We start from the raw sequence: 20,451 nt of genomic DNA, 5'->3' as shown, positions 1-20,451 counted from the left end.
GTTCAGTATAGTTACAGCAATAAGCACCCTGCAGGCAAACAGCCTGTCAAGACTCACCAAGAGTTAGCACTTAATGGTGAGAAGGAATAAGAAAAATGCTGACTTTAAAATAAACTAATTTATGTCTCACTAGTATTGCTGGCATTTTCCTAATGATATTGAATGATACATGAATAGGAAAATAAATTCAGTGCTATGGAACAGTGGCTGGGAATCATGATTAATTGTACACTGTTACCACACAAACAACATGGAAACATCAGTACTCTCTATGATTTTACAGCTGGGATGTATGGGGTGTCAGGGAGGGGAAGCACCTCTGGTGGGGGAACATGTCGCGTCCTTTTCAAGGCGGTTAGTCCACCTTTGGTCCCCACCTGGCACTCAGCTCTCACCTGTGGCTCCCCGTAGCTGTTTGCATGCGACAGCGGCCACACCTCGGGCAACGGCTTCGACAAGCTGGCTAAACCAGGTGAGGGTAGCCGACGGGTCTCAAACCCTCGGTGAGATCGGGAGTTGTCTATCCCAGCATGTGAAGACAGACTCCGGCGGATTGAGCGGACGAGACCTATGGAAGGTCCAACGGTCAAGAAGGCGGTCTCTGTAAGTGTCGTGGAACATGTAGAGCACGACAAGACACAGAAGACGTCCTGGTCATCCACTGCGCCTAGTCCCATCTCCAGCTGTCTAGACTCTGTCTTGCCACTGGACCCAGATGGGAATTGGGAAGAGAGAGTGAGGTTGACGCTGCGCAACTCTCCCTCACTTAAATCCAAATCACGCGCTAGTCTTGACACCATCATAATGGTGTCGAGGTCCTCATCGACGTACGATGGACGAACAACCAACTACAGCTGGGATTATCAGCTAAATGCAAAACATTCCCCGGATTATCCGTCTTGCTGATCATAGTCATAGAACACTACAGCAAAGAAACATACCCTTCCGTGTCAAAGTATTAATCTGTTTTGTCCCATCAATCTGCACCCAGACCATATCCCTCCTACCCCCCATGTACCTATTCCTATATTAATCTGTCTTGTCCCATCGACCCACACCCAGAACATATCCCTCCTACCCCCCATGTACCAATTCCCATATTAATATTCCTTGTCTCATCACCCAGACCCAGACCATATCCCTCCTACCCCCCATGTACCTATTCCTATATTAATCTGTCTTGTCCCATCACCCACATCCAGACCATATCCCTCCTACCCCCCATGTACCTATTCCTATATTAATCTGTCTTGTCCCATCACCCACACCCAGACCATATCCCTCCTACCCCCCATGTACCTATTCCTATATTAATCTGTCTTGTCCCATCGACCCACACCCAGAACATATCCCTCCTACCCCCCATGTACCTATTCCTATATTAATATTCCTTGTTCCATCGACCCACACCCAGACCATATCCCTCCTACCCCCCATGTACCAATTCCCATATTAATATTCCTTGTCCCATCGACCCACATCCAGACCATATCCCTCCTACCCTCCATGTACCTATTCCTATATTAATATTCCTTGTCTCATCACCCAGACCATATCCCTCCTACCCATGTACCTATTCCTATATTAATATTCCTTGTCTCACCACCCAGACCATATCCCTCCTACCCTCCATGTACGTATTCCTATATTAATATTCCTTGTCTCATCACCCAGACCATATCCCTCCTACCCCCCATGTACCTATTCCTATATTAATCTGTCTTGTCCCATCACCCACACCCAGAACATATCCCTCCTACCCCCCATGTACCAATTCCCATATTAATATTCCTTGTCTCATCACCCAGACCCAGACCATATCCCTCCTACCCTCATGTACCTATTCCTATATTAATATTCCTTGTCCCATCACCCACACCCAGAACATATCCCTCCTACCCCCCATGTACCAATTCCCATATTAATATTCCTTGTCTCATCACCCAGACCCAGACCATATCCCTCCTACCCCCCATGTACCTATTCCTATATTAATCTGTCTTGTCCCAACACCCACATCCAGACCATATCCCTCCTACCCCCCATGTACCTATTCCTATATTAATATTCCTTGTCCCATCCCCCACACCCAGACCATATCCCTCCTACATCCCCATGTACCAATTCCTATATTAATATTCCTTGTCCCATCGACCCACACCCAGACCATATCCCTCCTACCCGCCATGTACGTATTCCTAAATTAATATTCCTTGTTCCATCGACCTGCACCCAGACCATATCCCTCCTACCCCCCATGTACCTATTCCTAAATTAATATTCCTTGTTCCATCGACCTGCACCCAGACCATATCCCTCCTACCCCCCCCATGTACCTATTCCTATATTAATATTCCTTGTCCCATCGACCCACACCCAGACCATATCCCTCCTAACCCCCCATGTACCTATTCCTAAATTAATATTCCTTGTTCCATCGACCTGCACCCAGACCATATCCCTCCTACCCCCCATGTACCTAATCTTGTATAAATATTCCTTGTCCCATCGACCTGCACCCAGACCATATCCCTCCACACTCTCTCACCCATGTACCTATCCAAATTTCTCTGAAATGCTGAAATTGAACCCTCACCCACCACTTGCCATGGCAGCTCACTCCACACTCTCACCACCCTCTCAGTGAAAGGTTCCTCCTCCTGTTCCTGTCTCCCATGACCTCATTTTAGTCCCATCCAAGCCAGTTTGCATTTACCCTATCTCCACCCCTCCTAATTTGCACACATCTACCAAATTCTTGTGTCACTCTCCGACGCTCCAGGGAATAAAGTCCAAACCTATTGGTCATCGTTGTGAGACAGAACTTGAGACTTGCAGGGCTTTACCTTCATCTGGTTACACTCCAAGATAGCGATCAGAGTCCGCGGAACAGCACAGGCAGTCCCATTGACCTGGATTGGAGCAGAAAGGAGGCAAAAGTTAACTGAGTAGATGATGGACTTGTCAAAGGAACACTGAGCTGAAATAGAGCAAGAAACAAGTCCGTCTCTTCCTACACATCACAGTATGAATTCAACAAGAACTCCGACAGTCTATATAGGAGAAGTGAGATCAGTGCCTAACCTTTAAAACAGAAAAAAAATAGCTTTATTTGGCACATGTACATCAAACACAGAGTGAAATGTGTCCTCTGCATCAAATCAATGAGGACTGTGCTGGGGGCAGCCCGCAAGGGTCACACACTTTCAGCCCCAATGTAGCATGCCCACAACTTACCAAACTTGATTATATGCCTTTGACCTTCAGGAGGATCACAACCTTGTCTTTGGGTTTGGAAAGCTGCATGCCTCAATGACCTGGAGAGCTATGTTGGCTGGAGTCAGGACTTTATGCTTTGGCTCTTGGTAGGGTCACCCATGCCGAACAGGTCAAAGGGTAGAGGCCAGACTAAGAGCAGTCCACCGGTCCTCCAGGTTTGGAGGTCCAGCTCAGGACTAACAATCCTGACTGGTTAAACAAAAGTGTTACGGAAGCAGCAATGAAGAATCCTTCTACATCTGAGTGTGAGGGTATTCCTGAGTCTCCACCGGGAGTTGCATGACTGACAGCAGTGAAAACAGAGAGGAAGCTACTGACACAATGAAGGAAGCCTGAACACCAGTGGATGCCTTTGTAATGTGGGAGGAAACTGAATCACCCAGAGCAAACCCATGCAGTGGCGGGGAGAACGTACAAACTCCTCACAGACAGTGGTGGAAATTGAACCCCAATCAGTGATAGCTGGCACCGTGAAGTCTTACCTTTCCCTGTCTTTCATTATTATAATAAAACAAATCTTCCTTCTGATCACTACACTATACTCTCCTCCTCCCCCCATGCATTCAAACATACAAAAGACCAGGACAACATTTTGAAAGGAAAGAATAATATTTCCACAGAGGTTTTTAAAGCCATTCTAAAGAAGATAATGAAGTTCAAAGTACATGTATTATCAGAGTATGTATAGATGATACAACTTTGAAAATTGTCTCCTTACAGGCAGCCACAAAACAAAAAAACCGCAAAAGAACTCACCAAAAGAAAAAAAGTCAAACACCCAATGAGGGAGGGGAGGGGAGAGAGGGGGAGAGGGGAGAGAGGGAGGGGGGAGGGGGAGGGGAGAGGGAGAGGGGGGGAGGGGAGAGGGAGAGGGGGGGAGGGGAGAGGGAGAGGGGGGGTAGAGGGGAGGGGAGAGGGGAGGGGGGAGGGGGAGGGGGGAGGGGGGAGGGGGAGGGGGAGGGGGAGGGGGGAGGGGGGGAGGGGAGAGGGGGGGAGGGGAGAGGGGGGGAGGGGAGAGGGGAGAGGGGAGAGGGAGAGGGGAGAGGGGAGAGGGGAGAGGGGAGGGGGGAGGGGAGGGGAGAGGGGAGGGGAGAGGGGAGGGGGGAGGGAAGAGAGGGAGGGGGGAAGAGAGGGAGGGGGGAGAGAGAAGGGGACAGACGGGGGGGAGGGGGGAGAGGGGGGAGAGAGGGAGGAGAGGGGGAGAGAGGGAGGAGAGGGGGGAGAGAGGGAGGAGAGGGGGGAGAGAGGGAGGAGGGGGGAGAGAGGAAGGAGGGGGGAGAGAGGAAGGAGGGGGTAGAGAGGGAGGAGGGAGAGGGGGGGAGAGAGGGGGGGAGAGAGAGGGGGGGAGAGAGAGGGGGGGAGAGAGAGGGAGGGGGGAGAGAGAGGGGGGGAGAGAGAGGGAGGGGGGAGAGAGAGGGGGGAGAGGGGGAGGGGGAGAAGGGGAGAAGGGGAGGGGGAGGGGGAGAAGGGGAGGGGGAGGGGAGGGGGAGGGGAGGGGGAGGGGGAGGGGAGGGGGAGGGGGAATGAAGGAGGGGAGGGGGAATGAAGGAGGGGAGGGGGAGAGAAACAAATCGCACAAGCAACAAAAGCAAGCAAGTAGCTTCAGAACTGGAGTTTTGTGAAAGACACGAAGACCAGGCATCACTGCAGGCAACAGCCATAGTTCATTCCAAAGCCAAGAAAACATTTCAAGAGCACGGACGCCAAGCCAGGCTATTTGTTGTGGCTGTTAAATGAAAGGAACAGAGCACGCAATTCACATGCAGTAAGCCCTCCCTCGGGTCAGTTGAGTGAGAATAACGAGGACAACACTCCTCTTCCAAATAACACTACGTCCAAACAAACAGGGGCTCACTTTGATACCTCACATGGAAGACGGATTCTCCAAACAGTGCAGATCGCTACACTACACTGCAGGATCAGCCTAAGCCGGGGTTCCCAATGTATTTTTGCCATAGACCCCTATCATTGACCAAGGGGTCTGTGGACCCCAGGTTGGCCTCAGTCCGGCCTCAACTTTGTGCTCAGGACTCAAGGCAGGTTCAAGACCAGCTACTTCCCTGCAACCACCAACCAACAAAATCTTAATCAATACAGCTTCGCAATACTGTCTCCATTTTGCACTACAACGAACCCTATTTCTTGTTCTAATGGTGTTTTCCTGTTCAAAAAAAATTGTGTATACAGTCATAGAAAAGTACAGGACAGAAACAGGACTTTCAGCCCATCTAGTCCATGCCAAACCATTTAAACTGCCCACCCCTCTCTACCTGCACGAGGACGATGGCCCTTCATACACTGGCAGCTCGTTCCACACTCTCGCCACCCTCTGAGTGAAGAAGTCCCCTCTTATGTTCCCTTTAAACTTTTTACCTTTCAGCGTCTGGTTGTAGTCCCACCCAACCTCAGTGGAAAAAGCCTGCTTTTCTCCTCTGACTACCCTATCTATATCCCTCATAATTTTGTATACCTCTATCAAATCTCCTCTCCACCTTCTATGTTCCAAGGAGTAACATCCTAACCTGTTCAATCTTTCCTTATAACTCAGGTTCTCTAGTCCTGGCAACATCCATGTAAATGTTCTCTGTGCCCTTTTAAACTTATTTACATCGTTCCTGTAGGTACGATGTTGTGTTGGGCACGTGGCCAAGTGGTTAAGGTGTTCGTCTAGTGATCTGAAGGTCGCTAGTTCGAGCCTCAGCTGTGGCAGCGTGTTTGTGTCCTTGAGCAAGGCACTTCACCACACATTGCTCTAGTGTCTGTGCGAGGAGTGGCGCTCTACATGGACTTCCAAACTGAGCCTTGTAAGGCATGAAAATGCCCTACACAGGCCTCTCATGGTCTGAGTCGATGTTCCCTCCCCTCCCCCTCCTGTAGGTAACTGCACACAATACTGCAAATTAGGATTTACCAAGGTCGTTTACAACTTCAACATAAACATCTCATCTCCTGTACTCAATACTTTGATTTATGAAGGCCAATATGTCAAAAAGCTTTGTTTACAACCCTGTGATTTATGAAGGCAACTTTGATTTATAACTAGACAACCGGGTGGCCCTTTGAGAGAAAGGAAGTGCAGTCTGATGTGCTGTGCTTTGGAAATTAAAGAAGAAAAACTCAGTTTATTAAAGAAGAAAGATGCGTAGCAAGATAAATATAGCTCCTCCTCGTTTAACGAAGGACACTTTTGATGACAACATTTCTGGTTGATCTGCCACCCTTCAAGAATACTCAAACGTTTCCATTTCTTTTTCCCCCACTCAAAGCCACATACAGCTGACCATGCTGGAATACCGGTTTCTCCAGATAAGTCAACACATTCTCCATGGTTTGGCCTTGCACCTTATGTATAGTCACAGCAAAGCATGACTGTGTCGGGAACTGGCTCCGCTGAAGAGGGACATCTTCCCCTTCTGATAAATTGAGAGTAATTCTTGGGATCATGTCAATGTCACTTTTGAACGCACCAATGTTTATCTTTGCTACGATGAGATTGTCGTGCAGTTCTTCCACCATCATTCGCATTCCATGGCAAAGCCTTGGTGGATCCAAGTTCCTCATTGAAATGACGGGAGATCCCCTCTTCAATTCCAGTTTATGTGGTGGCAATCCAGAGAGTTCAACCGAATCAAGGAATTCTGTTGGAAAATGAGTGGCGTTAGCTCCTTCACTTACGGCATTGAAGGAGCAGTATTCTTTCATGATTCCAGGGAAGTGCCTAATGCACGTGAAGTTTATTTTTCACATCATTTCATTGAGAGGAACGAAGACAGAATTCCTTGAGAACAGTTCTGCAGGATTGTTGAATGTCGGATAAATGAAATCATTGCATTCTTCCATAGTTTTTGCTGGCAGAATTATATCTTCAGGTAATTCGATTTCATCGTTTTCATTTTTTCTCAATCTTGTCTTCTCCAACATCCAATAAGAACTCAAAATATCGTCCTTCTCCCTCACTCAGTCGCATGTTTCTCTTCACTTGAAACTTGATGAAGCTTCTCCATAAGTAGGATTTTTTAATGCATGAATTCTCCACATCAGCATCATTTCACAATTGCTAGACACTGATGGAAATCGCCACAGCAAATGGTTAAAATACCCCTGAAGGCCTCATTCTTGCCACATACATCACAAAGAGTCCGGTCCATGGCTTCGAAGCTCTCCCTCCTAATCATGGGGCACTTATCCCAGACTATAAGCCTCGCATTTTGGAGTAAATTTGCAGTATTGGTGTTTTTAATCGATGTTACAAAGGGCATCTTCATTGACCTTGAGGGGTATTTTGAATCTTGAATGTGCTGTCCTACCACCAGGCATCAATGTTGCTGCAACACCTGATGATGCTACAGTAATAGCAGCACCTCCATCTCCCCTAACTTTAGCGGGGATCAAGTTGATGATAATTGTCCTCCTGGTGCATCAATGAAAATCATTGAAGAGAGATTCCTTTCCAAGCAGTCGCACACATATTCATATACTTCTCTGCCGTTCTATTCTTCATTGCCGTTTCTGTAACAATTCTTTTTGACCAGTCAGCGGTTGTTAGTCCTGAGCTGAACCAGTGGACTACTCTTAGTCTGGCCTCTACTCTTTGACCTGTTTGGCATGGGTGACCCTACCAAGAGCCAAAGCATAAAGCCCTGACTCCAGCCAACACAACTCTCCGGGTCATTGAGGCATGCAAGCTTCCAAACCCTACGGCAAGAATGTCTCGGCCTGAAACGTCGACTGCACCTCTTGCTAGAGATGCTGCCTGGCCTGCTGCGTTCACCAGCAACTTTGATGTGTGTTGCTTGAAATTCCAGCATCTACAGATTTCCTCGTGCTTGCATAAGAGAGCAGGAATGATAACAGAATTTGAGAGCACAAATAGGACTTCCTCTTACTTACAGTGTGAGCATATTTTAACTGAGCTGCCTCGTCATAGTACATGATATTCAGTCTTCTGCTCTGGTAGTCCGTGCAGTTGGAGGCACTGGATATCTAGCACAGGGAAAGAAAAAACAATATTGTCATGACCTTGAAGGAAGGAGTAGAAATGCGGGTGTTCGTATAAAGCTTTACAGTATAGGTGACCCAGGTTTAATTCCCGCCACTGTCTGTGATGAGTTTGTCGATTCTCCCCACGACGGCATGGGTGTTCTCCGGTTTCCTCCCACATTGGAAAGGTGGGGGGGCTCGGTGTGTGTGTGTGTATTGATATGTATGGATATGTATGTATAGATAGGGGGAGAGGGACAGAGGGAGAGACAAAATTAAGTTCTACACTTTGGGATTAGAAAGATGAAAATCTGCCTTGACGACCAGTGGGAGGATACAGTGCAGAAGGAGGCTTTAACCCAGAGGCCATTTATTTTCCGAAACGCCATTCTATTTGTTCCTATTTTCTGAATTTTGTCCCTTCCATAACTCAATATTTCTTCACAGTACGAGACAAACAATACCAGGGGTGGTGAACATGCGGCACATGTGTCCAAGAAGACACGTGGAATAATTTTGATGGCACACAGCACGTGGTGCAGCGCTCGATCTTTAAACCTCATTGGACAGCAGAGACTTTGCTCCCTGAATACTGTAGGGTGTATCTTACGGAATTTGGGTCGCTGATCATAACAATCACTGTGAAATTTCACTATCACGCACCATTTTATTGAAATCACTTATATTTGTTATTTCAATTCATAACTCAAGTCAGAATAACTGATGCCAAGATTAAGGGGGCATTTTTGTTGGTCCACAAATCAAACAGGTCATCAATGACAGGCAATTCGAGGAATTTCTAGTAGGGCCATAGTAATCACATGGAAGGCATTCAAGGATGTTGTTGAACATTCTCTTGACTACAGCAGAGCACAAAACCACGTGCAGCTGGTTGACACATGCTTCAAGCATGAAGTGTAACGTGACACTAAAGATTCATTTTCCGCATTCCCACTTAGACTCCTTCCCTGCAAATCTTAGTGCTGTTAGTGACAAGCATGGTGAAAGGTTTCACCAGGATATTGTAGTCATAGAGAATCGGTATCAGGTCAACTGGAATCCATCAATGCTGGCTGATTATTCTTGGACACAAGCGTGAAGCCTCATACACTAAGTACAAATGAAATTCATCAGCAAAACATTTTTAGCTTAGTTGAACTATTACAGAGCATCAGCCCTGTTATTCAATTAAATGCACTATATTCAATAGAAGTTAATTTCTTGTTTCTCTAAATTCCTGTGATACAAATAATCTGAAATTCTATTTTGAGCTTCAAGTGAACAAAAAAAAATTGAGAAAGCAACCCTTTCAAAAAAATTTGTTCTCCAATGAAATCATCATCATAAACTGCACTTTACATGAGCACCATTGAGGGTGCCCTGACAAGCTGCATCTCCATCTGGTGTGGGAGCAGCCGAGCATCGGACTGGAAGCCCCTATAAAGGACTGTGAGAACGGCCGAGAAGATTTAAGGGGTCTCCCTACCATCCATCAGGGACATTTATTAGGGCCCTTAGTATTATCAAGGATCCCACCCATCCACCCAGCCTCCTCTTTGACTTTCTACCATCAGGCATGAGACGCCAATTCATAAAGACAAGAACGGTCAGGATGAGAAACAGTTTCCTCCCCCAGACCATTAGGCTTCTGAACTCCCTGCCGCACTGTATTCAAAATGTCACTGGTTAATCTGTTTCAGCATAATATTTAATATTAATGCACTTTAGTTTCCCAATTATGTGTTATTCATCTGTAGATTAATATCTTTACCTTGTGTGTTCTGTGTACTACTGTGCTTTACACCCTGGTTCAGAGAAATGTTGTCTCGTTTCTATATACATTATATGGTTATATGCTATATGCACGTATGTTGTTAAATGACAATAAACTTGACACTTGATATCATCATCATTATGTGCTGTGTTGTATGACATGGGCAATCATGGTCTTTCCATTAATTTCAATCTGTCTGTTATACTTTCATTAATGGTAAAACAATTAGTACACATAAATAAACAACGTAACTCATCTTTTTTCCTTAAAAATGCCCATAATTATAGTTACTAATGAATTAACCAAAAACTTCTGTTCAAAATTACCATGATATATCAGAAAAATACTTAGATGATCCCAAACTTAGGCACATGCTCTCAAGGGTCACCACCAGGGATGGACAGAGGTGGTTGTCTGCCCCTCACACACAGCAGCACCTGAAGAACCAAGGGGCTCTGGAAGTGAATTTCCAAAGGACAGACTGTGAGCTGGAGGAATACCAAATGAGCAGCCATTGCTCTTTCTTGCTGCATTTTCAAGATCCAGGTTCATACATCGAGCCTTCCTCACGCCAGTGAATCAGAGTCTGTTCTGGTATTATGGTTGGCTTGTTAATCTTATTAGACAGACTGATTACTATACTGAAAAGAACATGATAAATGAGAGAAGCAGCAGTCCATTCGGTCCCAAGTATCAGTTCTGCCACTCGATGAGATCTGGGCTGATCTTTTGTTTGGCTGATGCTATCTTGGTGCTGTAGCCAGCCGGTGGTGTAGTGGCATCTGCATCGGACCTCGAGGCAAGTGCTCCTAGGGTCGTATCCGGCCCGCTCACCGCATGCTTTCCATCCGTGCAGGGTTGAATGTCGAACCAGTGACTCAGCCTCGTGAAAAAAACAGACAAATGCTAAGTAAAGGACAAGGCTGCCAACTGATGCGCCACAAGGCGCAGAAAGGAACAACTAAAACAACGAAATCTTGATGCAGGAAGTGAGGCGACATTTGCAGGCTGCCCAGCACAATGCTCACTGCCGTGACGCAAACGACGCATTTCACTGATGATTCAAATTCCATCTGACAAATAAAGCTAATCTTAAAAATCTTGAATTTCCACACTATTTTCCTAAATTAACTCATAAACTTCTATTATACCTAAAAATTAGTCAGCTCTATCATGGGCACTAGTCTCCGTAGTTTCCAGGATATCTTCAAGGAGCAATACCTCGAATAGGTGGCGTCCATCATTAAGGACCTCCATCACCCAGGACATGCCTTGTTCTCACTGTTACCATCAGGAAGGAGCACAGAAGTCTGAAAACACACACACACACTCGATTCAGGAACAGTTTCTTCTTCCCGCCATCTGATTTTTTTTTTGGTATGTGCGTGCATGCGTGTGCGTTGTTGGCAGGACAATGTCTTTTTCATGCCTTTACAAGGCGTGGAGCGAGAGAGAGACTGTGTGTAGGCACGCCACTCCTCACACAGACATTTCGCAGTATTTTTCCCTTTATTTTACGAGGTCGAGTTGCGATCTCGACACTCAACCTGGCACGGATGGAAAGCGTACTCGGGAGCGGCCCCGACTGGGTTCGAACCCGGGAACCTCCGTTCCAGAGTCCGGCGCTGATGTCATTGCACCACCAGCCGGCCCCTGCCATCTGATTTCTAAATAGGCAATGAACACTACCTCTCTACTTTTTTATTTTCATTTTACCGTACTTACTTAATATGTATATACATTTACTGTAATTCATATTTTTTCTATTATTAGGTATTGCCACAAAGACAATTAAATTTCACGACGTATGCTGATGGTGTTAAACCTGACTCTGAATCAAATGATCCATCTTAAAGATGCTGAGTATCAGAGACTCTGTTGACATCAAAGATTCTGCAGGTGTTGGAAATCCAGAGTAATTCACACAAAATGCTGGAAGAACTCTACAGGTCAGGCAGCACCGATGGAGAGGAATAGACAATCGATGTTTCCTGATGAAGTGTCTTGGCCTGAAACATCAACTATTTATTCCTCTCCTTAAGTGTTGCCTGAACTGCTGAGTTCCTCCATCATTTTGTGTGAGAGCCTCCACAGTACTGCTGTGGGTGAAGAAATTCCTTCATCAGTGTATAAATGTACCTAGTCACCCCAGTGAGGAAACATTAACTCCCCGTCCACCTCAATCACAGCTTGCTTCAACAAGATGGGAGTTTTCCCACAACCTGCATTACATCTCCTCCTGTTTTAACATCCTGATACGGCAAATCCAACACACAGGAACACAAGAGGCTGCAGCCCTCCCCATCAATGGAAACGTTGACATGAGGCACCACCTCAAAAAGATGGCACCCCTTATCACTTACTTCCTTACTGCCCAGTACGCCGCTGGCATTTAGGGCAGCAGTGAAGGTCCTCCATCTCTGGTGGTGTTCAGGGCTTCCTTCATCATGTCAGTAGCCTCCTCTCAGTTTTCACTACTGTCAGTCATGCAAGTCCCGGTTGGAGACTCAGGAATACCGTCACACTCAGCTGTAGAAGGATTCTTCATTGCTGTTTCAATATCAGTTTTGTTTGACCAGTCAGGGTTGTTAGCCCTGAGCTTAATCCCAAACCTGGAGGACTGGTGGACCACTCTTAACCTGGCCTCTACCCTTTGACCTGTTTGGCATGGGTGACCCTGCCAAGAAGCCAAAGCATAAAGTCCTGACTCCAGGTCATTGAGGCACGCAAGCCTCCAAACCCTACGACAAGGTTGGAAGATCTGTTATCAAGAATCTCCACTATCTGGGCTGTTACTACCATCGTGTAGGAGGTACAGATTCCTGAAGTCCTATACCACCAGTTTCACAGAATCATGGAATCATAGAAATCTACAGCACATTACAGGCCCTTCGGCTCACAATATTGTGCCGACCTTGTAACCTACTCTAGAAGCTGCCCAGAATTTCCCTACCGCATAGTCCTCTATTTTTCTAAGCTCCATGTACCTATCTAAGAGACTCTTAAAAGACCATGTTGTATCTGCCTCTACCACTGTCGCTAGCAGCCCATTCCATGCACCCACCACTCTCTGTGTGAAAAACTTACCCGACATCTCCTCGATACCCATTTCCAAGCACCTTAAAACTAACACCCCTCGTGTTAGCCAATTCAACCCTGGAAAAAGACCTCTGGCTATCCACACGATCAATGTCTCTCATCATCTTATACACCTTTATCAGGTCACCTCTCATCCTCCGTTGCTCCAAGGAGAAAATGCCAACCAATTCTCTCAACCAATTCTCATAAGGTACACTCTCCAATCCAGGCAACATCCTTGTAAATCTCCTCTGCTCACTCTCTCTAGTTTCCACATCCATCCTGTAGTGAGATGACCAGAACTGAACACAGTACTCCAAGTGGGGTCCTATATAGCCGTAACATTACCTCACGGCTCTTGAACACAATCCCACAGTTGATGAATGCCAACACACCATATGCCTTCTTAACAACACTGTCAACCTGCACAGCAGCTTTGAGTATCCTATGGACACGGACCCCAAGATCTCACTGATCCTCCACACTGCCAAGAGTCTTACCATTGCTACTATGTTCTGTCTGCAAATTTGACATATCAATATGAACCACCTCACACTTATCTGGGTTGAACTCTATCTGCCACTTTTTAGCCCAATTCTACATCCTATCGATGTCCCGCTGTAACCTCTGACAATCCTCCAGACTATCCGCAATACCCCAACTTTTGTGTCATCAGCAAACTTACTAACCCACACTGCTAATTCCTCATTTTATAAAAATCACAAAGGGAGGGGTCCCAGAACAGATCCCTGAGGCACACCACTGGTCACCAACCTCCATGCAGAATACAAACCATCTATAACAATCCTTTGTCTTCTGTGGGCAAGCCAATTCTAAATCCACAAAGCAAGGTCTCCTTGGATCCCATGCCTCCTTACCTTCTGAATGAGCCTTGCATGGATCCATATACACTACATCCATTGCTCTACCTTTCTCGATGTGTTTTGTTTCCTCCTCAGAGAACTCAATTAGGCTCATAAGACCATAAGTCATAGAAATAGAAATTGGGCCATTTGGCCCATCGAGCCTGCTCCACCATTCAATCATGGCTGATCCTTTTTTTCTCCTCCTCAAACATATTTCCCAGCCTTCTCCCAGTAACCAATCAAGAGCCTGTCAACCTCTGCCTTAAATACATCCAGCAACCTGGGTTCCACAGCTGCATGTGGTAACAAATTCCACAAATTCACCACGCTCTGGCTAAAGAAATTTCTCCACATCTCAGTTTGAATGGACGACTTTCTATTCCGAGGCTGTGCCCTCTTGTCCTAGACTCTCCCACCATGGGAAACATCCTTTCCACATCTACTCTGTCTAGGCCTTTCAACATTCGGAAGGTTTCAATGAGATCCTTCCATCATCCTTCTAAATTCCAGCAAGTACAAACCTAGAGCCATCAAATGTCCCTCGTATGATAACCCTTTCATTCCTGGAATCATCCTTGTGAACCTCTCCAATGCCAGCACATCTTTTCTAAGACAAGGAGCCCAAAACTGTTCACAATATTCAAGGTGAGACCTCACCAGTGCCTTATAAAGCCTCAGCATCATATCCTTGCTCTTGTATTCTAGACCTCTTGAAATGAATGCTAACATTGCATTTGCCTTCCTCACCACCGACTCAACATGCAAGTTAACCTTCAGGGTGTTCTGCACAAGGACTCCCAAGTCCCTTTGCATCTCAAATTTTTGGATTTTCTCCCCATTTGGAAAATAGTCTGCACATTTACTTCTGCTACCAAAGTGCATGACCATGCATTTTCCAGCATTATATTTCATTTGCCACTTTCTTGCCCATTCTCCTAATCTGTCTAAGTCCTTCTGCATTCAATATCCTCAACACGACCTGCCCATTCACCAATCTTTGAATCATCTAAAAACTTGGTAACAGAATCATCTATTTCATCATCTAAGTAATTTATATACAGCATAAAAAGGAGTGGTCCCAACACCAACCCCTGCGGAACACCACCAGTCACTGGCAGCCAAGCAGAAAAGGATCCTTTTATTCCCACTCTCTGCCTCCTTCCAATCAGTCAATGCTCTAACCATGTTAGTAACTTTCCTGTAATACCATGAGCTCTTAACTTGTTTAGCAGCCTCATGAGTGGCACCTTGTCAAAGGCCTTCTGAAAATCCAAATATACAACAACGACTGCATCCCCTTTATCTATCCTACTTGTCATCTCCTCAAAGAATTACAACAGCTTTGTTTGGCAAGATTTTCCCTTCAGGAAACCATGATGACTTTGTCCTATCTTCTCCTGTGTCACCAAGTACTCCATCACCTCATCCTTAACAATAGACTCTAACATCTTCCCAACCACTGAGGTCAGGCTAACTGGTCTATAATATCCTTTCTGCTGCCTTCCTCCTTCCTTAAAGACTGGAGTAACATTTGCAATTTTCCAGTCCTCTGGCACCATGCCAGAGTCCAATGATTTTTGAAAGATCATTACTAATGCCTCCACAATCTCTAACGCTACCTCTTTCAGAACCCTAGGGTGCAGTTTATCTGGTCCGGGTGACTTATGTACCTTTAGGTCTTTCAGCTTTTTGAGAACCTTCTCCCTTGTGATAGTAACTGTACCCACTTCTCTTCCGTCACACAGTACAACATCTGGTACACTGCTCGTGTCTTCCACAGCGAAGACTGATGCAAAATACTCATTTAGTTCATCAGCCATCTCCTTGTCCCTCGTTATTATTTCTCCTGCCTCATTTTCTAGCGGTCCTATATCCACTCTCATTTCTCTTTTATTTTTTTTACCTACTTGAAAAAGCTTTTACTATCCAATTCGATATTATTTGCTAGCTTGCTTTCATATTTCAGCTTTTCTCACCTAATGATTCTTTTAGTTATTCTCTGTAGGTTTTTAAAAACTTCCCAATCCTCTATTATCCTACTAATTTTTGCCTCGTATGCCCTTTCTTTTGTCTTTACATTAGCTTTAAATTCCCTTGTCAGCCACGGTTGTACTATTTTGCCATTTGAGTATTTCTTCATTTTTTGAATACACTTGTGTTTGTCCGTCACCTTCCTCATTTTTCCCAGAAACACACACCATTGCTACCCTGCTGTCATTCCTGCCAGCAGCTCCTTCCAATTTACTCTGGCCAACTCCTCTCTCATACCACTGTAATTTACCTCACTCCACTGAAATACTGCTACATCAGACTTTACTTTCACCTATCAAATTTCAAGTTGAGCTCAATCTTATTGTGATCACTGGTTCCTAAGGGTTCTTTCACCTTATCCGCCTCTGGTTCATTACATAACAGCCAATCCAGTATAGCTGATCCCCTAGTAGGCTCAAAAACAAGCTGCTCTAAAAAGCCATCTCGTAGGCTTTCAACAAACTCACTCTCTTGCGATCCATTACCAAGCTGATTTTCCCAATCAACCTGCATGTTAAAATCTCCCATGACTACCATAACATTACCCTTTTGACTCGCCTTTTCTATTTCCTGTTGTAATCTGTGGTCCACTGTTGGGAGACCTGTATATAACTGGTATCAACATCCTTTTACCCTTGCAGTTTCTTAACTCAACACACAACAATTCAACATCTTCCGATCCTATGTCACATCTTTCTACTGATTTGATGCCATTCTTTACCAGTAGAGCCACACTACCCCCTCTGCCTATCTTCCTGTCCCTCTGATACAACGTGTAACCTTGGACATTCAGCTCCCAACTACAACCATCCTTCAGCCACAATTCAGTGAATGGCCACAACACCATACCTGACCATCTGTAATAGTGTAACAAGATCATCCACCTTATGTCTTATACTCTGCGCGTTGAGATACAACACCTTGAGTACCACATTTGCAACCCTTTTTGACTTTGTATCCTTAATGCACTAATACTCACCCTGCTGGTTGCAATTATTTCCTATCATCTGCCTCCCCTTCCTGACAGCCTGACTGCACGTTATCTTTACTTTTTTTAATCATCCGTCCTATCCTGAGTCCCAGCACTCCGGTTCCCGATCTCCTGCCAAATTAGTTTAAACCCTCCCCAACAGCTCTAGCAAACCTGCCCGCAAGAATATCGGCCCCTCCTAAGGTTCAGGTGCAACCCGTCACTTTTGTACAACTCATACCTCCCTCAGAATCCAACAATCCAAGAACCTGAAGCCCTGCCCCCTGCACCGGCTTCTCAGCCACGCATTTATCTGCCAAATCATCCTGTTTCTACCCTCACTGGCGCGTGGTATAGACGGTAATCCAGAAATTACTACCCTGGAAGTCCTGCTTCTCAGCTTTCTACCTACCTCTCTAAAATCTCCTTTCAGGACCTCTTTTCCTTCCTATGTCATTAGTACCAATATGTACCAAGACATCTAGCTGCTCTCCCTCCCTCTACAAAATGTTGTGGATAGGATCTGAGACGTCCTTGACCCTGGCACCTGTAAGGCATGACCTGCCCTTGACAAAGCCATGCTGACTATCTCTAATCAGATTATGTCTCTCTAAAAGCTCATAAATCCTGCCTCTCAGGATCTTCTCCAACAACTTGCCCACCACTGAAGTAAGACTCACTGGTCTATAATTTCCTGGGTTATCTCTACCCACTTCCTTGAACAAGGGAACAACATTTGCAACCTTCCAATCCTCTGGTACTTCTCCCGTCCCTATTGATGATGGAAAAATCATCGCCAGAGGCTCAGCAATCTCCCCCCTCGCTTCCCACAGTAGCCTGGGATACATCTCATCTGGTCCCAGCGACTTACCTAATTTAATGCCTTTCAACAGCTCCAGCACATTCTCCATACACTCAAAGCGTCTTAGTCCACTGTAAGTTATTTCCACAATTGCCAATGTCCTTTTCACTGGTGAATACTGAAGCAAAGTATTCATTAAGTACCTCTGCTACCTCCTCCGACTCCATGCACGTTTCCACTATCACACCTGATTGGTCCTATTCTCACACGGCTCATCCTCTTGCTCTTCATATACTTGTAGAATGCCTTGGGGTTACAGTTAATCTTCCTCACCAAGGCCTTCTTATGGCCCTTTCTAGCTCTCCTAATTTCATTCTTGAGTTCCTTCCTGGCACACTTGTAATTTTCTAGAGCTCTAGCAGTACCTAGTTTCTTGAACCTTTCTTAAGCTGTTCTTTTCTTCGTAACTAGATTTTCTAGATCCTTTGAACACCACGGTTCTTTTACCCTACCATCACTTCCCTGCCTCAATGGAACAGATCTTTGCCACATTTCTGCCCTGCATTTCCCTGAGAGCATCAGCTCCCAATTTATGTTCCCAAGTTCCTACCTAAATGGCATTATATTTCCCCCTACCCCAATTAAATGTTTTCCCAAATTGTCTGCTCCTATCCCTCTCCAGCGCTATGGTAAAGGAGATAGAGTTGTGATCACTACCTCCAAAATGCTCTCCCACCGAGAGATCTGACACCTGACCAATACCCAGATCAAGTACAGCCTCTCCTCTCGTTGGCATATCTACATATTGCGTCAGGAAATGTAGCACACCTGATCACACCTAACATACTCCATCCCATCTAAACCTCTTGCCAGTCAATATTAGGAAAGTTAAAATCACCCATCACAACAACCCTATTATTATTGCACCGTTCCAGAATCTGCCTCTGTATCTGCTCCCTGATGTCTGTCACTGCTCAGGAATAGCTCCCTTTTTACCGGGTTCTTTGAACAATCTGCATAACCCTAACCTGACCTCAGCAAAGAAGCACAAAGAACCACCTCTTGTACTACCGTGGACTTGTCCCCAATAGTGGTTTTGTTTTGCACTAAGATCTGGTTTTGCACAGTCTTGGTTTTCACTGCCTTCTATAAAATATAGAATATTACAGAAGAGTACAGGCCCTTCAGCCCACAATGTTATGCCAACCCTTTAAACTTCTCTAAGACCAATCTAACCCTCCCGTCCCACATAGCCCTTCATTTTCTGTCATCCATGTGCTTATGTGAAAGTTTCGTAAATTCCCCTAATGCTTCTAGCTCTACTACCACCTTTGGCAGTGCATTCCACACACCCACCACTCTGAGTAAAGAACTTACACCTGACATCCACCCGTACAATTCCCTCCAATCACCTTGAAACTTTGCACCCTTGAATTAGGCATGTCTGCCCTGGGAAACAGTCTCCTGTATTCACGCTTTCTATGCCTCTTATCGCCTTGAACACCTCTATCAAGTCACCTCTCATTCTCCTTCGCTTCAAGGAGAAAAGCCCTAGCTCGCTCAACCTGCCTTCATCAGACATACCCTTTAGTCTAGGCAGCAGCGAGGTAAATCTCCTCTAAGGCATTGGATATAGAAGCATTTGAATCGAAATGGACTGCAATGCTACTGCAAGCTTTTCTCTGTACCCGTACCTCACTCCATTTGTCCTCACAACAATAAACTCAACAACTTGACTTGACATGTCAATATACAGCCACCTTTAATTCCACCTACCTACCTCTCCATAATCACCCCTCCCAGGCATCCAGGCTTCGATATCAAACTTGCGGTAAGCAGGCAGCCCCAGTTCCTGAGTCGGCATATCCAGAAGTCTGCCAAACAAAAAAAAAAGAATGCTCAGACCCGCAGAGACTGAGTGAGGGCGAAAGTCAAGCTTAAAATGGGCAGGGAAGTGCAACACCACATTAAACAGATCCAGGATTGGCAGGTGGGTTTCAATGGAGGGCTCCAGTTTCTTTCCGCAACCCAAATGTTTGCTGGTATGTAACTGAGTGCTGTACACTACCCCTAGTTTGTGGCAAGGGGACCAAAGGAACCATGGTGGCCACAGTAGCACAGCAGTCACAGTGAGACGTTACTGGGGCGTCAGAGCTTGGAGTTCAATTTTGGTGCCATCTGAAAGGAGACTGCAAGTTCTCCCTGTGACCGCGTGGGTTTCCTCCAGGTGCTCTGGTTTCCTCCCACAGTCCAAAGACGTACCGGTCAGTAGGTTAATTGGTCATTGTAAATTGTCCAGTTATCAGGTTGGGTTAAATCGAGGGGACTGCTGTGTTGGGCTGGAAGGGCCTGTTCTGTGCTGCATCTGTAAATTTAAAAAGGGAGTTGATAGACCAGTGATAAAGAAAGATTAAAGAGATTAACTTTATTTGTCACATGTACAGTACATCTAGTCACACAATAAAATGTGTCACTTGCATCAAATTAAATCAGTCAGGATTATGCTGGGGCAAGAGTTGCCATACTTCTGGCACCAACATAGCATGCCCACTACTCACGAACCCTAACCCATACGGACTGTGGGAGGAAACTGGAGCACCCAGTGGAAACCCATGCGATCATGGGGAGAACGTACAAACTCCTTACAGGCAGTAGTAGGAGTCTAACCCCA

General features: G+C 45.6%; 1 protein-coding gene across 5 annotated transcripts in view; it reads right to left on the bottom strand.

Moving 5' to 3' along the window:
- The window catches only part of sars2 (seryl-tRNA synthetase 2, mitochondrial), a 124,919-nt gene that overhangs the window by 22,485 nt on the left and 81,983 nt on the right, over positions 1-20,451 (bottom strand). For 3 of the 5 annotated variants that reach the window (XR_011888095.1, XR_011888096.1, XM_072274512.1), the window contains exons 13-15: positions 19,561-19,654; positions 8,170-8,262; positions 2,847-2,912 (exon numbers count right to left, since the gene is read on the bottom strand). Coding sequence is in view for 2 of the 5 variants with exons in the window: in XM_072274512.1 (XP_072130613.1) it covers positions 2,847-2,912; positions 8,170-8,262; positions 19,561-19,654 (253 nt within the window). In the remaining 3 variants the exon portion in view is untranslated. Of the gene's footprint in view, positions 1-2,846; positions 2,913-8,169; positions 8,263-19,556; positions 19,655-20,451 lie in introns of those variants that run through there. The other 2 variants (XM_072274513.1, XM_072274514.1) reach the window with 2 other exon arrangements.

Source organism: Mobula birostris, chromosome 12 (assembly GCF_030028105.1).
Source record: "Mobula birostris isolate sMobBir1 chromosome 12, sMobBir1.hap1, whole genome shotgun sequence".
Taxonomy (NCBI): Eukaryota; Metazoa; Chordata; class Chondrichthyes; order Myliobatiformes; family Myliobatidae; genus Mobula; species Mobula birostris.
The sequence above is the reverse complement of the archived record's forward strand: the minus strand, read 5'-3'. Positions and strand labels throughout refer to the sequence as shown.